The following is a 19,126-nucleotide window of genomic DNA, read 5'->3' as shown; positions in this document are numbered from 1 at the left end:
TGAAAAACCAATTCCATGTGGCCGTGTTCCTAGAGCTGTACTGTGTGGAGCAATGTACAAATAGCTGAGTACAATGGCTAACTTTAAACCAATTGAATATTCCTCTGAAATTGGAAGAACTCCTTTGATTCATTAAATTTATTGAAATATGCGTATTGGAATTAAATTTATATACTTTTTGTTTTTAGCTTGTTGGTGATGGAACACGTGAAGTACACATCTCAGAAGCTGTAGTTGAGGCACTTCCGTACAATGAGCTATGTCCTTCAAGCAGTCTGAAATATCAGTACAGCAGTGATGCTATGGCGCAGCAAGTCACATGTGAATTACTCAAGAAAGATGCTGGTGAATCTGACTTTACTGGAGGAGATGGAGATCTGCTGATGTCCCAAAACAATTTTACGTTACTATTAGAAGGGGATGAAGAAGCCGAGATAGGAGATTCTAGTGCATTGCATACTTCCCCTCTTAAATCAGCCAGCGAGTTAGAGGGTGCCTGTGTAAATAGTGCTGGAAGTAACAACCCAGAATTCATCACAAATACAGTGTCCACTGTAACTAGTGATCAGATATCACAGAATACTGCTGAGGTGTTGCCTTATGTACCTGAACCTATTCAGATGGCTATTGCTGAGAACCTATTGGATGTAATCAAAGACACAAGAAGTAAAGAATTTTCAAGTGAGGTTGTGGACCAGTCTTTTCATGAAAGCATAAGTAAGAAGGTATTAAGTTCACCACAGGCACCTCTGCAAAATGTTACCGAAATAAGTAAAGATGTAAAATTGAGTCAAGTTGAAGATTCAGTGATGTCTAGCACCAGCACTGTGGAACAGATTGCACAAAATGTAAATGACTTATTACCTGATGGTCAGCCATTGGGACAGATGGATAAACCAGATCTGCTACTACCACCAACTCCAAGGAGAAGTGCTAGACGGGCAAAAGAAACATTGAACATTCCTGAAAGCCTTCCCCTTGGTGCTGAACAAGAACCTCGAGAAAAACCGACAAGACAGGTTCCTGCTTTCTCAGTCTTAGATACTAAGGAGACAAAGGAGTGTGACTTAGAAATATCAACAAATGTGCATCCCATCACACAGGAGTTTCAGGCAACCATTGCTACAAGAAGGGGGGTTAGAAAACCAAAAGAGCTTCATAAGCATCCAAGCGAACAGCTACCTTCTGCTCGCAGAAGGACTCCTAGAAGCACAAGAAGTTTAGTAGGGGATCAAGAAGGTAGTCAGTTTATCATTGACCATACAATTCAGATGATGGTAAATCCTAAAAGTGCAAGAAAACTAAAAAGCATTGCTTTCCACCTGGCAGAGAACGTGATGTCAGATCAGGAGGTAGAACCTCGTGAAGAGCAGCTGAGTACAAAACCAAGAAGAGGAAGGCCAAGAAAGCATGGTGAACTGAAAGTGATGGTGCAGTCAGAAACTGCAGCTGGGAAGCTGCCATTACCTTCACCAGTTAGAAGGGGCAGACATAGAAAGTCAAGTCTACCAGAAGCCATTTCTGAACATGACATACAGCCAAGTAAACCACAGCTACCTGTATCAACTGAGCAGGAGAGGGCGCGAAGCACAAGTATATCAGAAACTGTTTCTGATCAAGAGACTGGGCTTATTAAACAGTTGCCTGTGCGACGAAGAGGCAGACCAAGAAAGAATCCTTTGAATGTGTCAGCAGATTTGGGACTGGAGTTGTCTCCTCCCCCAACACCTAGTCAATCTTTTGTCACTCCTAGAAGAAATACTAGGAGAGGATCTGTTCAAGAAAAGACTCCAGTCGACACCACAAAGAGGAAATCTGCAAGAATTGCATCCGTGAAAATAGAAAAAACAAATACAAGTATAGAGAAAATGGATGCAGAAGAACATTCTGTACAGCCAAGTGAGGCAGAGACTTTAGTAAGGAGTTCTAAAAAGAGGCAGTCCAAGATGACGGCAATCAGAAAGAGAAGCCAGTTACCATCTCTTTCTGAGGAAGGTACGGAGGAGGAGGAACACATGCCACAAGCTGAGATTGCCGTAGGATTGCATTCCACAGATATGACCAAACAAAGGCTTAGTGAAACAGGGAAAACTTTGGCTCATCGTGGTACTCTTGTGAAAAGGACCAGATACAGCAGAAAGAGTACGAAACAGAGTCCCACCCTGGATACAAATGAGGCATTCTGTTTTTCTCCTCCTCTTACAAAACTGACAGAAAAATCTAAAGGTACTTGAAATGTTGCCTTCGGCTGTGTAAGGCTTTTTTGCTTATTTAAAATTGCCTACTATGCATGAATGCCATTGAGGGTAAAACATAACCAGAGCAGGATAAATACTAGGGATTTTTCTTAAAGCAAGACAGCCTATAACCCTGCCCACATTACTGTATGATATCAGTATGCCATCTACTGGGTATGGACCTAATTAGGCCTGCTGGGCCTTCCTATTTGGCTCACCAGGCCGTTTTAATCAACCCTCACAAACCTGACATAGGCACATATATAGGAATTGTGTACCCAAAAGTTTCACCCAGTTGTGACTTCTGAGTGCATTTTCAGCATTTTGCATATATGTATTGCCTCATCCATTACAAAAAGACCCAGTTCAAGTGCAGGGGAGACATTAGGATTCATCTGTTCTGTAAAATGTGAAGAGAGCCTTAGAATGAGCTGACTTTCTGCAACAAAACATTCCAAGGCCATAGACCACAACTAGTGCAATAGAGTATGGAGCAGCCCTCCATAAGACATTAGTTTTTACTTTACCTTGTCCATTTGCAGTCAGCTGGTACACTATTGCTGTAATGACAGCACTGCAGCTTAACTGCCCATTCACTTTAAATCAGGGAGGCCAGAACCTTATCTCTCCATTGGTCCCAGACCAAATTTGATAGGTGGGTGAGACTGTCAATCATCTGATGTCACTATTTTGCCAGGTGATCCTTTGAAGCAGGAGGGTCAAAGAGGAGCATGGGGCTGCTTGCCAAAGGACTTTCAAATATCACTGCTCCAGTTTTTAGAAGTTCAAGAAGCATTGCTGAGAGGGAGAAGCAGATTCAATGAAAACTGCTTCCCTCTCTAGGAGCAAGGTGCAACTTGATGGATGGCGGAAGCATGCCTTGTTTAGCAAAGAAACAGTTGGAGCTCACTTTAAGTTCCTGATTGTTCCTTTACCTGTTGTGTGCCTGACATTATGTATGACAGCTGGTTAAGGGAGGTTGGGCGTGGCTTTCCCAAAATGGCCTGGTGGGCCAAGTATGGCCCATGGGCCAGAGGTTTCCCACACCTGCTTTAAATGCCGACCCCACCTCTTTAAATGGAGATCTGCTCCCACCTCCCCTAATGCCCCAGCTATTCTCAGAAAAAGGGTAGCTGCAAAGCTGTGCTTTATGACATTTTGGCTACCATGGCATACAAGGTTCAAAGGGTCTTTGTGTAACAAAGCCATGCCAGGTGTTCTAAGAAGCTTAAACAAAGAGTAGTTAAATTGTGGGTATATGGAAAGCTTCTCTGCACCCTGCTTTCCGCTTATTCAGGATTGTAGATATAGTTGCATGCCTGGAATGCTTAGTTTCAAGTTCAAAAATAAACGCATGCTTTCTGATTCTAGGTGAGAAAGCAGTGACGCCTGTGCAACTCAAAGATTTCAAGGCAGACTTGACTTCTCAGTTTGTCTTCTCGCCCCCTGCTTTGAGATCTAGGAAGAAAAAAGTGTCCAGTATTTCAAGGATTGTGGAAGAGTTGGTAAGTAAAACCTTTGACCCCTTCTCCAAAGATCTGAAGAGAACAAGCCAGCAAATTTCTAGTGAAAGAGCCAGATTCTCCCTTCTGACATGATGTGAGATTAAGCTTTCCACATGTTTATAATTACAGTGGACCTTTTCAACACCTTTTGCAGCTTGTTAGAACCAGCTTGAGCTGTTGCTTCTTGGGGGTCCAGGGCACTTAATTGGTTTTATTGGTTTTTACTGTTCTTTAAAATGCTTAATTTTATTTAAGTTTTAAAATGCAATTGAAAAACTGTGGTTCTCCACGATCATGCTGGCTGGGTTGATGGAACAGTGCAACAACAACTGGAGGGCAACTCAAATGACAAGCAAAAACAATATGCACATCACCCCTTTGCTATACAGCAAATGAAAACAGTTTAAAAGATTAAAAGATGCCAGCTTTTGCAATATTTAACACACTTAAAGCAAGCTTTCAGGTTCATTGTATAGCATTTGAAGAACTGCTGACAGCAAGCAACACAGGGCAGTTGTGTTGCTTATTTTTTTATCTTTTTTAGTCAATATTAGAAATAACATAGAAAAGCAAGGAGTTTGTATTGATAAATTGGATTATCCAATTTAAGACTGGAAGCCATATATCATTATGGAACCAATGGTCTCTATCCAGCTTGTCTGTGTGGAGGGTCCATACATAGAGGAAAGGAAGCTGGCTTATGAGTGATGGGAGAGGCAAGAAAGATGGGAATAGATTTTGAGTGTGAATGTTTTAAATTACTACTGTATGGCACTGGTTTAGCAGTGTCACTACTAGTGCCTACATGTTCGTATGTGGGCAATAAATTTAAAAAGTAAATAAAAAGGAGATGTCAGAGAAACAGTTTCACTTTGTGCTGGTTTACCACTCTACATTTGTCCTTTAGGAATTACCAGTTAAAGAGGAGAAGGATGCAGTCTCAATAGAAACTTCAGAGAAGCCGAAAGTAAAGAGAAGCAGAGCTACAAGGTCAAAAGCAAAAAAAGCAAGCAAGTATGGGATGATTCTATATTACCCCCCCCAAAAAAAAAAACCTTGTTATTTCAAAAGCAGTCATGTGCAGAAATTATCACAGTAATGCATTTGTCATTTGGTATCATAACAACAAAAAGACATTAATTTGGTCTTCTGTGGCCTTTCAAATCTTGCCAGACTCCCAACTTCCATTATCTTGGCCACGTTGGCTGGAGGTGATTGGAGTAGGGGTCAGCAACATCTAAAGGTGCCTCTGTTCCCCATCCATGCCCTAAAGCATAAGAAATACTTTATATCAAGTCAGGCCATCAGTACATCTAGTTCAATATTGACTGGTAGCAGCAATCTAGGTTTCAAACAGGACATTTTTTCCAGCCTTATGTGGAGATGCTCAGGATTGAACATGGGACCATTTGTATCTCGTTTTAAGTGCCCTGTTTAGGGTCCATTTCATCAAACGTCCGTGGCAAACCCGGAAGTACCAGAACGGGTTACTTCCGGTTTTGCTGCTTGTGCACGCGCAGAAGCGCTAAATCTCGCTTCACGTATGTGCAGAGCAGTGCTTTGTCAAGCATCCCTTTCGTCGAGCTTCCGGGGCTCTGGAATGGATCCCGGACGCAAAAGGAGGTACGACTATACTCTATTATTCTTGTTGGAAGTCGCCCAGAGTGGCTGGGGAGGCCCAGCCAGATGTGCGGGATATAAGTATTAATTAATTATGACTGAGCCTACAGCTAATTATTCAGTCTTCATTCATCTGAACAGAAACATAACTTGTCGGTATCTGAAGAAGTGTGCATGCACACGGAAGCTTATACCAAGAACTAACTTAGTTGGTCTTTAAGGTGCTACTGGAAGGAATTTTTTTGTTTTAACTTGTCAGTGTAACCTCTCATTCCTCTTCCTTGCAGAGTCCTAGAGAAAGATAGCAGTTGGTCAACGCCACACATGGAAATTCAATTCATTTCTCCTTTTGGCACGCCAGTAGATGGAGCAAAAAGCAAACAGAAGGAGTCTGTGGATAAAGCAGAAAAGACTGTTCGTAAGACTCTTCATAGGAACGAGAGAATAACTAGCTTTCCAAAGCCAATTGTTCAGAAGAAGAGGCTATAACTGTTTTTAAATATGTGTATTGTACACCAATGCTTGTAAAGTCATCATTGTGTGGAATATTAAGAAAAAATCATTAATTTGGAAGATAATTTATATAAATTATTGTACAATTTCAGAAAACTAAAGGTCTTCAATAAGTAACTCCGTATGGAGTGTGATTTCTTCAGTCAATGCAGGTTTTCTATTTTATAAGACTTCATACATTTATATAATATGTAAATAATCTTATTTTAGGAATGTTAAATAAAAATGTATACATAACAGCGATTATTGTCCACTAGATTTTTGAGAGAGAAAGAAAGAATAAAAGAGGTGTGTGGTGCAAAGAAATTAAAGAGGATTTTAATGATGGCTTGTCACTGTTGGTGCTTCTCTAATGGGAGGCTACTCTTTTTTAACAGTTTGATCTTGCAATGTTTTTGAAAATTAAAATTTGGCAGTTTTAGAATTTATAGAAAATGTTTTGACCTTTTGGGAATTGGTAAAGGGGGTTATCCATTGCATACAAGTTCCTTACTCCTGGTTGAACATGTACCTTATTGAAGTCAGAATGTAAACAATTGTATTGAAGCTGTGCAATATTTTTTTGTATTTGTCTTAACTTGGGAAAGCTGCTCTTCAGTTTATAAAACAAAATCTCACCTCAGATGTTTCATTGTTCTTTCAATTTGCTGCATCAGCAGGAGTCTCTAACATTAGAAATATTTATATGTTCGCATTTACTCACCATGGGACTCAACACTTTCAGGGATTTCACCTCCTTAAATTTGCCCCCAAATTTGATATTTTGAAATGATGCATGTTTTATAGACTTTGTGGTTACTAGAGAAATGCTACCACAATTTTGGTAAAATAAAATGGTCTGGAAATATACATTCTCCTGTAGTGTTTGACCTATATCACTGCAGCACAGAGAAAGTGGAGTCAGGTTGAATCAGATTTGTGGTTCAAATTGAGAGAGAAGCCGAAAGAGGCAAGTACTTTAAACGAAGTTTTACATAGGATGCCCAATATTCAGTTGCCTCTTTTAGAAACAGTACACACTGCTGGCAAATGTGACCTCCTGGAGTTCCTCTTAGAAATAATGTATCAGGTGACATTCAGGTAATGAGTGGACACATAAATAATTGAGGAACAAAGCAGCAGCTGTATTAGGATCCACTCTACCCTTTTCTTTTTCCAAAACAAGGTCCTGAAGAGAAAACTTGAGCGATGCACTCTGTTTTCTTTCTGAATTCCTTGGAAGAGTTCAAGTGGCAGAAGCATGCCCGGTTCGGACAGTGTGAAAGTGGCAGTACGTGTAAGACCTTTCAGTAAGGTTAGTAACTTATTTTGTCTTCACTGAAACTATCAGGCCTAAGATCACAATGGGGCAGCTGAGTGGTTGGTGATGGGAAAGGCTAGGGACTACATTTCAGAAAAGAGGAGGAAGTGTCACTTGGTAAAGTGAGGAAGGAGCCCTTCCAGTAACGCTGGCACCTTTTAGAGGGCAAAACATCTGCTATGCAGGGGGTGAAGAGAGGGGAGAGTGATGCTTGGAACAGCTGCCCTGCTGCCAGTCCTTCATACACTACTGTAAGGCTTTCATGTAGCAAATCAGGCTTGGATCACGGTGTGCCTTTCTCTGGGTATGGTAGGCATGTCTGGCTAGTTCAGGCAGGTTTGTGAAAATGTCTCTTTGTATCATGTTAGGCCTTGATAGGTCCTTAAGGTTTCCTATAAAAGTAAGAATCTAGCTGAGGTTGCTTTTCTTATCTTACTGTAACAGTAACAGGAGAAGGAACCTTTTTAGAGTTAGGTTGGATCTACACTGATATGTAAAAATGCTGTAAAAAAGAAAAATAGTATAGCTCTCTTTGCAGTTTCCCATTGCTGGTGGATTGCTGCTCTACAGTGCCTTCTGGTGTCACATTTTTTTATTACGCATTTTTAATGTTTAAACTAACCAGTGTAGATTCGCCCTTGGTCTTGGAAACTCTTGTAGCGTAGTCCCTTGATTCCAAAGTTTTCCTGAGGACCCTGAACTCTCCTTCTCTGCCTTTGTGTGTGTGTTTTGTTTTAAAGCCAGTTTAATATTTGCAAGAGGCTGCTGTTACTGCATGGACTGGGTGGGATGGGGGAGTAACGTGACTTTTTAGGCCACAGTTAATGGATCCATTTGGCCCTAGGCCTGATAGTCGTCCACTTCATTCTGCCAGGGCTTCTGTGCTTTCTTAAATGTGTGTGACAAGCAAGTGTGTAAACAGCTGCAGCTTTCCCCAATTTGCACCTGTTGTGCACCTGTCAGTCATGCAGCTTTTCAACAGGACAAAACCAGGCTTTCTAAAACATGGGTAGGCAAACTAAGGCTCTAATCGGTCCAGGAATCAGTGTGTTTTTACATGCCCTTTTATTTAAAATGCATCTCTGGGTTATTTGTGGGGCCTGCCTAGTGTTTTTACATGAGTAGAATGTGTGCTTTTATTTAAAATGCATCTCTGGGTTATTTGTGGGCCGTAGGAATTTGATCACCCCCCCCCATATAGTCCAGCCCCCCACAAGGTCTGAGGGACAGTGGACTGGCCCCCTGTTGAAAAAGTTTGCTGACCCCTGCTCTAAAAGCTTGTCTCTGCTGTCTGGAGTGAGGTAAACAAACATGGATATTGCCTGGGGGTGGGGCAGGTGGAAGCTGGAAAGAGATGCCTCTGCTGCTGCCAAGCCAATAATCCCTAAACAAAACAACCCTCACGGTTGGTTTCCTCACTTCAGCTGATAGCATGCATAGTACTGAACCTCTTCAGTTTCCTAGAGCAATTCAGTCTCCTAAAGGTTTGAAAAGAGGAGACAAATGTGACTCACTAATGGAGATACTTCCAGACTGAATACAAATATGAATCTGTCTTGAGGCATTCTGATCAAGGCTTAAGTAAGCATATAAGGGGCAAGAGGGTATGCATGAGTACACTGGCCCTTCCCTACAAACCCTGTTAGCCAGCGTAGACAATGCTGGGTTTAGATAGACCCAATGGTTAGACATCACTTCCTATATTCCTACCCGTTGCTCGCCATCTGTTCAAAGTGACTGCCAGCATGTGGCCTCCAGAGGCTTGTGCGAGAGTGAATTCAGACCTCTGATCCAAGAAATGTTAGCCACTCTAGCAGTGCAACACTTCTACTTTCTCTGCTTTGTATCAGCTTGAATTAATCTTGATTCTCATCAGCAACCAAATCTGGAAGCAGCTTTTCACGTGAGGCAAACATCCCAAGGTCTTCTCCGGCAGAAATGTCCTTACTGATACCACCAAAGCATTTCATATTTAACTCTGAATGTCCAAAATCCATTGTTTACTGTTTCTTCCTAGCCTGTGCTCATACATTCTTCTACTCTCCTCTTATTTTTAAGTTTAAAGCCTTATTCTGAACTCCTGAATAGGTCTCATATGGATGTGATGGTGTATGTTTCCCTCCCCACCCCACAACATTTTAAAAGCAGGCTTTAAGCTTGAACTTCCTCTAAATTGCTCATTTTTTAGCAGCACTTAAAAGATCGTGAGTATAAGCAACAATCATAATTGCTGCTTAAGCTTGCATTTTCAAGCATGCATAGATCTTATTACAGTCAGTATAGCTAACTTCTAAGTAAATTTGTTTGAAGATTGGAACATAAATGTGATGTGTTTCATTTTTGGATGGTTTAGAATCATAGAGTTGGAAGAGACCACAAGGGCCATTGAGTCCAACCCCCTGCCAAGCAGGAAACACCATCAGAGCACTCCTGACATATGGTTGTCAAGCCTCTGCTTAAAGACCTCCAAAGAAGGAGACTCCACCACACTCCTTGGCAGCAAATTCCACTGTCGAACAGCTCTTACTGTCAGGAAGTTCTTCCTAATGTTTAGGTGGAATCTTCTTTCTTGTAGTTTGGATCCATTGCTCCGTGTCCGCTTCTCTGGAGCAGCAGAAAACAACCTTTCTCCCTCCTCTATGTGACATCCTTTTATATATTTGAACATGGCTGTCATATCACCCCTTAACCTCCTCTTCTCCAGGCTAAACATGCCCAGCTCCCTTAGCCGTTCCTCATAAGGCATCGTTTCCAGGCCTTTGACCATTTTGGTTGCCCTCCTCTGGACACGTTCCAGTTTGTCAGTGTCCTTCTTGAACTGTGGTGCCCAGAACTGGACACAGTACTCCAGGTGAGGTCTGACCAGAGCAGAATACAGTGGCTCTATTACTTCCCTTGATCTAGATGCTATACTCCTATTGATGCAGCCCAGAATTGCATTGGCTTTTTTAGCTGTCACGTCACACTGTTGGCTCATGTCAAGTTTGTGGTCAACCAAGACTCCTAGATCCTTTTCAGATGTACTGCTCTCAAGCCAGGCGTCACCCATCTTGTATTTGTGCCTCTCATTTTTTTTGCCCAAGTGCAATCCTTTACATTTCTCCCTGTTAAAATTCATCTTGTTTGTTTTGGCCCAGTTCTCTAATCTGTCAAGGTCGTTTTGAAGTGTGATCCTGTCCTCTGGGGTGTTAGCCACTGGGGTGTTAGACTCAGGCTTCAAGCCCCACACTGGGCAAAAGATTCTGGCATTGCAGGGGATTGGACTAGATAACCCTCTTGGTCCCTTCCAACTCTGTAATTCTATGATTCTATTATCATGGGAGGTTTGGAGAGAGGCATCCCACTGCCTTGCCCTGCTGGCCTTTGATGTGAAATATTCTGACGACACAGAGCTCTTCATGCTGTCCACAGGTAAAAATGATGCCAGCAGGGAACTCTGAATCCGGGCATTCCAGAGGTGAGGAGCTGAGTTGGGCCCACTGTCATCACTTGATGTCATCAGGCCCAACTGCTGTGCTAGCTCCAGGTTGGAGACCCCACTGCCTTCGTACCAGAGTGATCAGCAGAGATACAGTGGCAGCCCCATTGCTGCCCGACTGGGTTTTGGATTGTAGTGTTGCAGGGCCCTTTGGTGTATTTATGTGGATAGTGATGAGAGGTACTGCGTTATATGAATATCGAACACTTTCAAAGAACTCTGGTAGTGTGTGATACATTATAAATGGCCATTTGAAATGTGCAGCATAGATGAAATGTTGAATAAGGCCCTGTCTGTACTATACATTTAAAGCAGTATCATGCCACATTAAACAAGCACGGCTTCCCCCAGACAATCCTGGGAACAGTAGTTAAAAATGCTGAGAGTTGTCAGGAGGACCTTATTTTCCCCACAAAGCTGCAGTTCTCAGCTCAATGAAAGTAGGGATTAATTGTTGAACCACTCTTGAGAGTGAATTTTAATTTTTAAATATTAATGTGAATTTTTAATTTTCAATAGAGAGAGAAGAATGCAGGCAGCAGATGTGTGATTTCTATGAATTGCAGCACTACAAGCATACATGATCCCAGGAATCCAAGCCATGTAAAAACGTTTACCTTTGACTTGGCGTATTGGTCACACAATGGATTTTTAAAGGACCAAGATGGCAAGCTAATTTCAGCTGGGCCAAACAGCAAATATGCGGGACAGGTAAAATGCATTTCATACAGTGATGTATTCTTTCGCAATGCAATGCTAATAGCATAACTACTCATTCTGCGCTAGGACCAGTTCACAGGATGGTAAAGCAGAGGTTGGATTCAATAAGAAAACTAAAGTTCTGAATTTAAAAACCCAGTTCCTTTGCCTAGATTTTCACATCTGCACTTGGGTTGCATGTTTACAACTGTCATTGCTCTGAGCACAGTGTTAGAGAACCTTATTGTTGAACTTTTTGGAGTATCTGATATGGTCAGTGCACCAAGACCAACCTATCCATACCTGCAGTGCTTCATGATATCCAAGGGGCTTCCGCCAAAAGAAGTAAAATGTCCCTCCTAGTGTGTGCAATGTATTGGAGCCTCAGCTTCCCCAGAAAAGACCCTGATGTTGAGAAAGATGGAGGGCACAAAGAGAAGGGGACGACAGGGGACAAGATGGTTGGATAGTGTTCTCAAAGCTAACAGCATGAGTTTGACCAAACTGCGAGAGGCAGTGGAAGACAGGAGTGCCTGGTGTGCTCTGGTCAATGGGGTCACGAAGAGTCGGAAACGACTAAACAACAACAACAACAAAAGTGTGTGCAATAGTGCACACTGTACACACACATTGGTATCTATTCTGGTGCTGAGGACTATTTTCCTCACATTTCTGTTTCAAATATTTTACTGATTTTCAAGGAAAACACAAACATAAGCATTATCAAAACAATTTGTTCCCCTGCCTTCCCCTCCCCTCCCCTCCCTCCAGAACAGAAGACTAATGCATCAAATGTTCTCTTAAGTCTATGTGTGCATTCGGTGGGTGCCAGCGATCAGGGTGTTCATTTGAATATTTTATAAAGGAGTGCCTTTTTTAAAATAATCCATATCAGATATGTCATTCAGGGCTTGTACTCTATTAGTTACGGTAGTTTCTCAGATAAAACAATTGTCTGTTTCCATTGTGTCCTTTCCAGTTTTTTGCATCTACCAGAAGAAAGGTGATAAGTTCTTTGTGTATGTATAGGTATGTATAGGTTATGTTGAAGATTGTTAATAAACCTAGGCATGGATTACACAGTATATTCTGGTTTGTGATTTTACTTATTTCTGTGAATACCTTTCCCAAAATAGTTGCACTAACTCACATGCGCATGAAAAGTCGTACCGGTTACCTTGCACCCTTTTTTTTTTGCATTTCTGAGCCTTCATATTAAGGCAGCACTGGAGCAGGCAAGTAAGATCCTATGTATATGTGCACTAGACAGCTTATTTGTGTGTTCTTATAAATCTTACTTAGATTTATTTATTTTTAAAACCCCATTATAGAAGGAAGTTTTCCGGGACCTTGGGCAAGGAGTTCTAGACAGCGCTTGGCAAGGTTACAATGCTACCCTCTTGGCTTATGGTCAGACTGGCTCAGGGAAGAGCTATTCCATGATTGGATATGGTGCAAACAGAGGCATAATCCCAGTGGTGTGTGAAGAGCTCTTTAAAACAATTCAAAACCAAGAGCAGAACAAGCAATATCAGGTTGGTTCAAGTTGTGTAAAAGTTTGTAAATGTCAGCATTGCTGGATGCCTAAAACATAATTCTATATTTGGGCAATATTAACTGCAGTTTTTGCGTTTCAGGGGTGTATATATGTAAACCTAAACATATTATGCCATGGTGCTGAAGGATGATACAGATTAGGCCCTAAAAGGAGCGATTCTGAGTAGCTAAACCCATAGAGATCAATCACATAAAGATTCTAGTGACAAAAAAGTCACAATTTTATTACGGGTGTGTGTATGAAATCACAAAGTTATAAGCTGTATTAATTTGTTGCTGAGAGTTGATTATATATATATATATATATATATATATATGCAGGTTTTGGTGTCCTCGGGTGTCTTCCCGTGTAAAAGTTGGGGTGTCTAGGCGACGTTTCGACGAGGTCTCACTCGTCATCTTCAGGCTGGTGCTTTCGGCTTCTTGTTACTGGAACAGAGCGGGATCTCAATGTTTGAGTTCCTATAAATACTGTAGAGGGGGTGTGGTGTCTAGCCTCCAATGTTCTGGGCAGAGAGGAAGTTCCCAGGCTAGTGTGCCTTTTCTTCTTTTGTTCCTTAATTACTTGAGAGATACCTTGAGTGATTTCTTGAGTGATATCCTGAGTACCACTTAGGTGGGTCATTAGGTGTGGATTAGTTGCTAAAGTCTTTGTGTCTTGACCTCTTGAACTTTGTGAAGAGTTTTCCTGAGAAGATGGCTGTATTGCACTTAGTTGTGCTTTGGCTTGGCTTCGTGTATAGGGGCGAGCTGTGGTTTTGTGGCTTGTGTCAGCCAGATCTGTGTAGGGATTGCAGGGGGGTGCAGCATCCGGAGGTGCCACCATGGACTGGCTACTGGATGGTGTCAGTAATTCATCTGTGGAGAGGGTCTGGGTTTGGGTCTGGTGTGGTTGATTGGTGTTGGCGTTCTGTGTGCCTCTGGATCTGGTGTCAGTTTTTGTGGGGAGGGCTAATTTCCAGATGTCTGGCAAGCGGGATGTGTCGTCACGCTTGTTCATGTTGTGAGGGTGTTTCTCTATCTCGATGGCTTCCATGATTATTCTCTTGTGGTGATGTTCCGTGTTAAAGAGCAATTTGGAATCTGCAAAATTAATTTCGTGTCCTGTTTCTTTCATGTGTTGGAAAAGAGAGGAAGTTTTTTCTTCTTTTTTGACGGCATTCTTGTGTTCTGCGATACGTGCATTTATTCGTCTGTTTGTTTGTCCAATGTACGTGGCTGGGCAGACTTTGCAGGGTATTTCATAGATCCCTTGGTTTTCCAACTGGATTTTATCCTTGGGGTTTCTGAGGATATTGGCTATTTTTTGGTTGGTGCAAAAGGCTGTTTTGATATTGTGTTTATGGAGGATTTTGCTAATTTTATCTGTAGTGCCCTTGATATAAGGAAGGAGGGCCATGCCATTGTTTTCTTCTGTGTCTTGGTTTTTGGGGGGTGTTTCCTTGTAGCCCTCCCCACAAAAACTGACACCAGATCCAGAGGCACACAGAACGCCAACACCAATCAACCACACCAGACCCAAACCCAGACCCTCTCCACAGATGAATTACTGACACCATCCAGTAGCCAGTCCATGGTGGCACCTCCGGATGCTGCACCCCCCTGCAATCCCTACACAGATCTGGCTGACACAAGCCACAAAACCACAGCTCGCCCCTATACACGAAGCCAAGCCAAAGCACAACTAAGTGCAATACAGCCATCTTCTCAGGAAAACTCTTCACAAAGTTCAAGAGGTCAAGACACAAAGACTTTAGCAACTAATCCACACCTAATGACCCACCTAAGTGGTACTCAGGATATCACTCAAGAAATCACTCAAGGTATCTCTCAAGTAATTAAGGAACAAAAGAAGAAAAGGCACACTAGCCTGGGAACTTCCTCTCTGCCCAGAACATTGGAGGCTAGACACCACACCCCCTCTACAGTATTTATAGGAACTCAAACATTGAGATCCCGCTCTGTTCCAGTAACAAGAAGCCGAAAGCACCAGCCTGAAGATGACGAGTGAGACCTCGTCGAAACGTCGCCTAGACACCCCAACTTTTACACGGGAAGACACCCGAGGACACCAAAACCTGCATTCCTGTACCCGTGAAAATCTACGAAAGCATATATATATATATATATATATATAAAAGCAGTTTAAAAAGCAACTTTTCAAGCTGTTGGAGTCTCAAGAGTGTGAATAAAATGCAATAAGAAAGAGAAACTGGGTGTGGAGGCAGTTAAAAAAACACTATAGCTGAGTAGGCTCAGTGCACTCAATGCAGATTGACACATGAAATTGCTGAATTTTGCTGAATTGATTTTTTAACTGTTCATACTAGAAACGGTGACTTTTTGTATTTTGCTGTTCAATCTGCAGGTCACATTTAGCATGCTGGAAATTTACAATGAACAGGTAATTGCAGTGAATGACACTATTTCATTCTTTTATTTTTCAGTGTTTCTCCCCTAGAACCTATACAAGAAAGGATGTTTTCTAATAGCAGAGAACTTGAAATTTGTTCAGAAAGACGTTAACATTTCAAAAATAAACCCAGTCATTTACACCCAGGTCATGTGACACTGCACCAATCTTGCATATCATAGAACCATAGAATCATAGAATCATAGAGTTCGAAGAGACCACAAGGGCCATCGAGTCCAACCCCCTGCCAAGAGGGAAACACCATCAGAGCACTCCTGACATATGGTTGTCAAGCCTCTGCTTAAAGACCTCCAAAGAAGGAGACTCCACCACACTCCTTGGCAGCAAATTCCACTGTCGAACAGCTCTTACTGTCAGGACGTTCTTCCTAATGTTTAGGTGGAATCTTCTTTCTTGTAGTTTGGAACCATTGCTCCGTGTCCGCTTCTCTGGAGCAGCAGAAAACAACCTTTCTCCCTCCTCTCTGTGACATGGCTATCATATCACCCCTTAACTATTTAAACATGGCTATCATATCACCCCTTAACTTCCTCTTCTCCAAGCTAAACATGCCCAGCTCCCTTAGCCGTTCCTCATAAGGCATCGTTTCCAGGCCTTTGACCATTTTGGTTGCCCTCCTCTGGACATGTTCCAGTTTGTCAGTGTCCTTCTTGAACTGTGGTGCCCAGAACTGGACACAGTACTCCAGGTGAGGTCTGACCAGAGCAGAATACAGTGGCACTATTACTTCCCTTGATCTAGATGCTATACTCCTATTGATGCAGCCCAGAATTGCATTGGCTTTTTTAGCTGCCACGTCACACTGTTGGCTCATGTCAAGTTTGTGGTCAACCAAGACTCCTAGATCCTTTTCACATGTACTGCTCTCAAGCCAGGCGTCACCCATCTTGTATTTGTGCCTCTCATTTTTTTTGCCCAAGTGCAATACTTTACATTTCTCCCTGTTAAAATTCATCTTGTTTGTTTTGGCCCAGTTCTCTAATCTGTCAAGGTCGTTTTGAAGTGTGATCCTGTCCTCTGGGGTGTTAGCCACCCTTCCCAGTTTGGTGTCATCTGCAAATTTGATCAGGATGCCCTTGAGTCCATCATCCAAGTCGTTGATAAAGATGTTGAGGCTAGTATCAGATGCATTGTAGGCTGTTCATCTCCTTGTGTTAGCTGAGTAATGAATTGACCTTATAGCAAACTGGAAGTCTCAGTCATGTGCATTTAACTGAAAAGTGTTGAGTATATTCAAGTTTCTACAAGTGTGATGGCTATTATTGGGAATGTTATTATTAAAAATATGTATATTGTAAATGTTCTGTATAGTTTTGGAAGCATGTGGGGAAAATCATACGTACACAGTGTACATGCACAAACATTGTACAGTGGTACCTCTGGATGCGAACGGGATCCGTTCTGGAGCCCCGTTCGCATCCTGAAGCGAACGCAACCCGCATCCGTGGGTCACAATTCACCGCTTCTGCTCATGCACGTGATGTCATTTTGAGCGTCTGTGCATGCGCGAGTGGCAAAACCCGGAAGTAACGCGCTCCGTTACTTCCGGGTCGCCGCGGAACGCCACCCGAAAATGCTTAACCTGAAGCTACTTCAACCCGAGATATGACTGTATTTATTTCTCATGTATATGCACATGTTTACTTCAGATCATGTGACTCCTCGGGAGTATCCATATTTCCTGCCAACTTGTCAGTTCTACAGAGTTGCAATTGTTTTATAAACCATGAAATGGGCCTGTGTTCTAGCTACATGTACCAAGGGTGCAATTATTTTTGTCCATGAATGAGATTATTTGATGTGTTTTTGTGGCATTACTGCAAGTATTTTAAAAAAATACTTCTGAAATATACCGTTCTTTTGCCAATTAATCCCAACTATATACACAATTGTATATATATAAAATATTGCTAGGAACTCACCTTATTTTCAATAAAAAATTGCTGTAATAAGACACTTTTGTTTGCAATCCAAGGTTATAGACTTGCTCTCTAAAATCAAGAAGCGGGGTGGACTCAAGTTACGGGAAGATCAACAGCAAGGTTTCTATGTGGATGGCTTGAAACTGGTGCCCTGCGACAGTTATGCACAGATTGAGAGGTTAATGGAACAAGGTACCAAAATAAGAACCACTGCTTCAACCAGCATGAATGCCACCAGCAGTCGCTCTCACATGGTCATCACCATTCAGTTCAAACAGGTATGCACAAAACACTTTAGGTGTGGCCAAATGTAAGTAGAGAGTTAGATCTTAAAGCATTGGATTCCTTGTGAGGTTCGTGCTATTTCCATGGATATATTGTAGACCATCAAAACAAAGGACTGCTTTAATAGGTTGTGCATAGTGATCCTGTGGCAAGAGTGGCCATGCAAGAGTTTCTAGCACATGCGGACAAGACCTGAGAGTGGAGCTGCTATCTGGTATTTTGTGGACTTGGCTTGTGGCACACCATTGTCAAAATCATTGGCTTGGAAGTTAAGCAATAACATTAAGCAGGCCCCTGCCATGGTTGACAGGAGAGGGGGAAATGACTTGGGGGAAGAGGGATTCTAGAACCACTAAACAGTTTGCAACATCTTTTGTGTTAGGTTTGCAGTTTCAAGAATTGGTTTTGCATGTTTTGAAATCTGGGATACTACTTATTTTGTTTTGAGCCAACAGAGTTTTGCTTTGATTGGTTAGAGCCCTATCAACTTGTGAAGCACGTACTGTAGTTGGATGTGCTGAATCCAGTAGTAATGTCTCCTCTGCAAATGCCGGTCGAGAGGAGGAGAACTTAAAAGACTTGCACTGATGAAGTTCCCCTTCTCTCCTTTCCCCAATGCTGCTTCTTGTAGATTTTTCTTAGAGAAGACATCACTAAGCAATCCATTATAAATCTGGTAGACTTGGCTGGAAGTGAAAGACAAAAATCATCAGGATCCGAAGGAGACAGGCTGAGGGAAGGGTCACGTGTAAATCTAAGTTTGACCACCTTGGGAAATGTTATCAGGTACAAAATAGATTTTGTGAGGTGACCTAACCATCCCTTGGGTATTGCACAAATAGTAACTTTCTATTACATGATAAGTATCTTAGGGCAGGCTCCTGTCCGTTTGCTCATTAGTCTTTAAAGTACCAGGTTGTTGTTGTTTAGTCGTTTAGTCGTGTCCGACTCTTCGTGACCTCATGGACCAGAGCATGCCAGGCACTCCTGTCTTATGTACATATGATTTTTTTTTTAAATCCTTATAGTAAATATATATTCAAAGCTTCAAGTCTTAGAAATCCAAACTTAGAAACTTCCCTGAGTAGTATGCCCTTATTTCAGAGATAAGAGAATCTCATTTTTCTGTTAACTTCCTTTAAGGGATGTTTTTGACAAATAAATATTTTAATGTATTATTTAGGATATTAAACTTTTTAAGTACTGCCATTTTTTTTTAGCATTTCCTGAACATCAGCCCACATCCCATCTAGTGACCTTAAATGACTAATTATCATATGTAACAGTAACAAATAGAAACTCTTGTGCTCTTTAGCTTTGCAACATATTCAGTGAATATGGTACTCAGATATATGATTGATTTATTTTAAAGAAATAAATCTCCTGTTCACTCTCTTTCCCTTCTATCATTTATTGTTCTTCTAGTGCCCTGGCTGAGGCTGCTGTAGGGAAGAAAGTATTGCACGTCCCTTATAGAGATTCAGTTCTTACAAAACTCTTGCAATCTGCTTTGGGAGGAAACAGCAGAACTATTATGGTAAAGCTCCCCCCCCCCCCGGTAAATTTGGTAATAGCA

At 41.8% G+C, this 19,126-nt stretch overlaps 2 protein-coding genes across 5 annotated transcripts in view; both read left to right on the top strand.

Moving 5' to 3' along the window:
• Positions 1-6,497, top strand: part of AHCTF1 (AT-hook containing transcription factor 1) — a 53,312-nt gene extending 46,815 nt beyond the window's left edge. For all 4 annotated transcript variants that reach the window (XM_083731969.1, XM_083731972.1, XM_083731970.1 and 1 more), the window contains exons 33-36: positions 189-2,226; positions 3,609-3,742; positions 4,650-4,756; positions 5,650-6,497. In XM_083731969.1, coding sequence (XP_083588095.1) covers positions 189-2,226; positions 3,609-3,742; positions 4,650-4,756; positions 5,650-5,851 — 2,481 coding nt within the window. In that variant the 3' untranslated portion in view covers positions 5,852-6,497. The remainder of the gene's footprint in view (positions 1-188; positions 2,227-3,608; positions 3,743-4,649; positions 4,757-5,649) is intronic.
• A 490-nt stretch (positions 6,498-6,987) lies between these two features.
• The window catches only part of LOC310841342 (kinesin-like protein KIF28), a 33,008-nt gene continuing 20,869 nt past the window's right edge, over positions 6,988-19,126 (top strand). The window contains 7 exon segments of the mRNA XM_083732218.1: positions 6,988-7,169; positions 11,173-11,364; positions 12,684-12,887; positions 15,278-15,313; positions 17,319-17,543; positions 18,182-18,336; positions 18,976-19,087. Of these exon segments, the coding sequence (XP_083588344.1) occupies positions 7,116-7,169; positions 11,173-11,364; positions 12,684-12,887; positions 15,278-15,313; positions 17,319-17,543; positions 18,182-18,336; positions 18,976-19,087 (978 nt within the window). The 5' untranslated portion in view covers positions 6,988-7,115.

The sequence above is a fragment of the Podarcis gaigeae genome (genome assembly GCF_964106915.1).
Source record: "Podarcis gaigeae genome assembly, chromosome: 3".
Lineage (NCBI taxonomy): Eukaryota > Metazoa > Chordata > Lepidosauria > Squamata > Lacertidae > Podarcis > Podarcis gaigeae.
The sequence above is the reverse complement of the archived record's forward strand: the minus strand, read 5'-3'. Positions and strand labels throughout refer to the sequence as shown.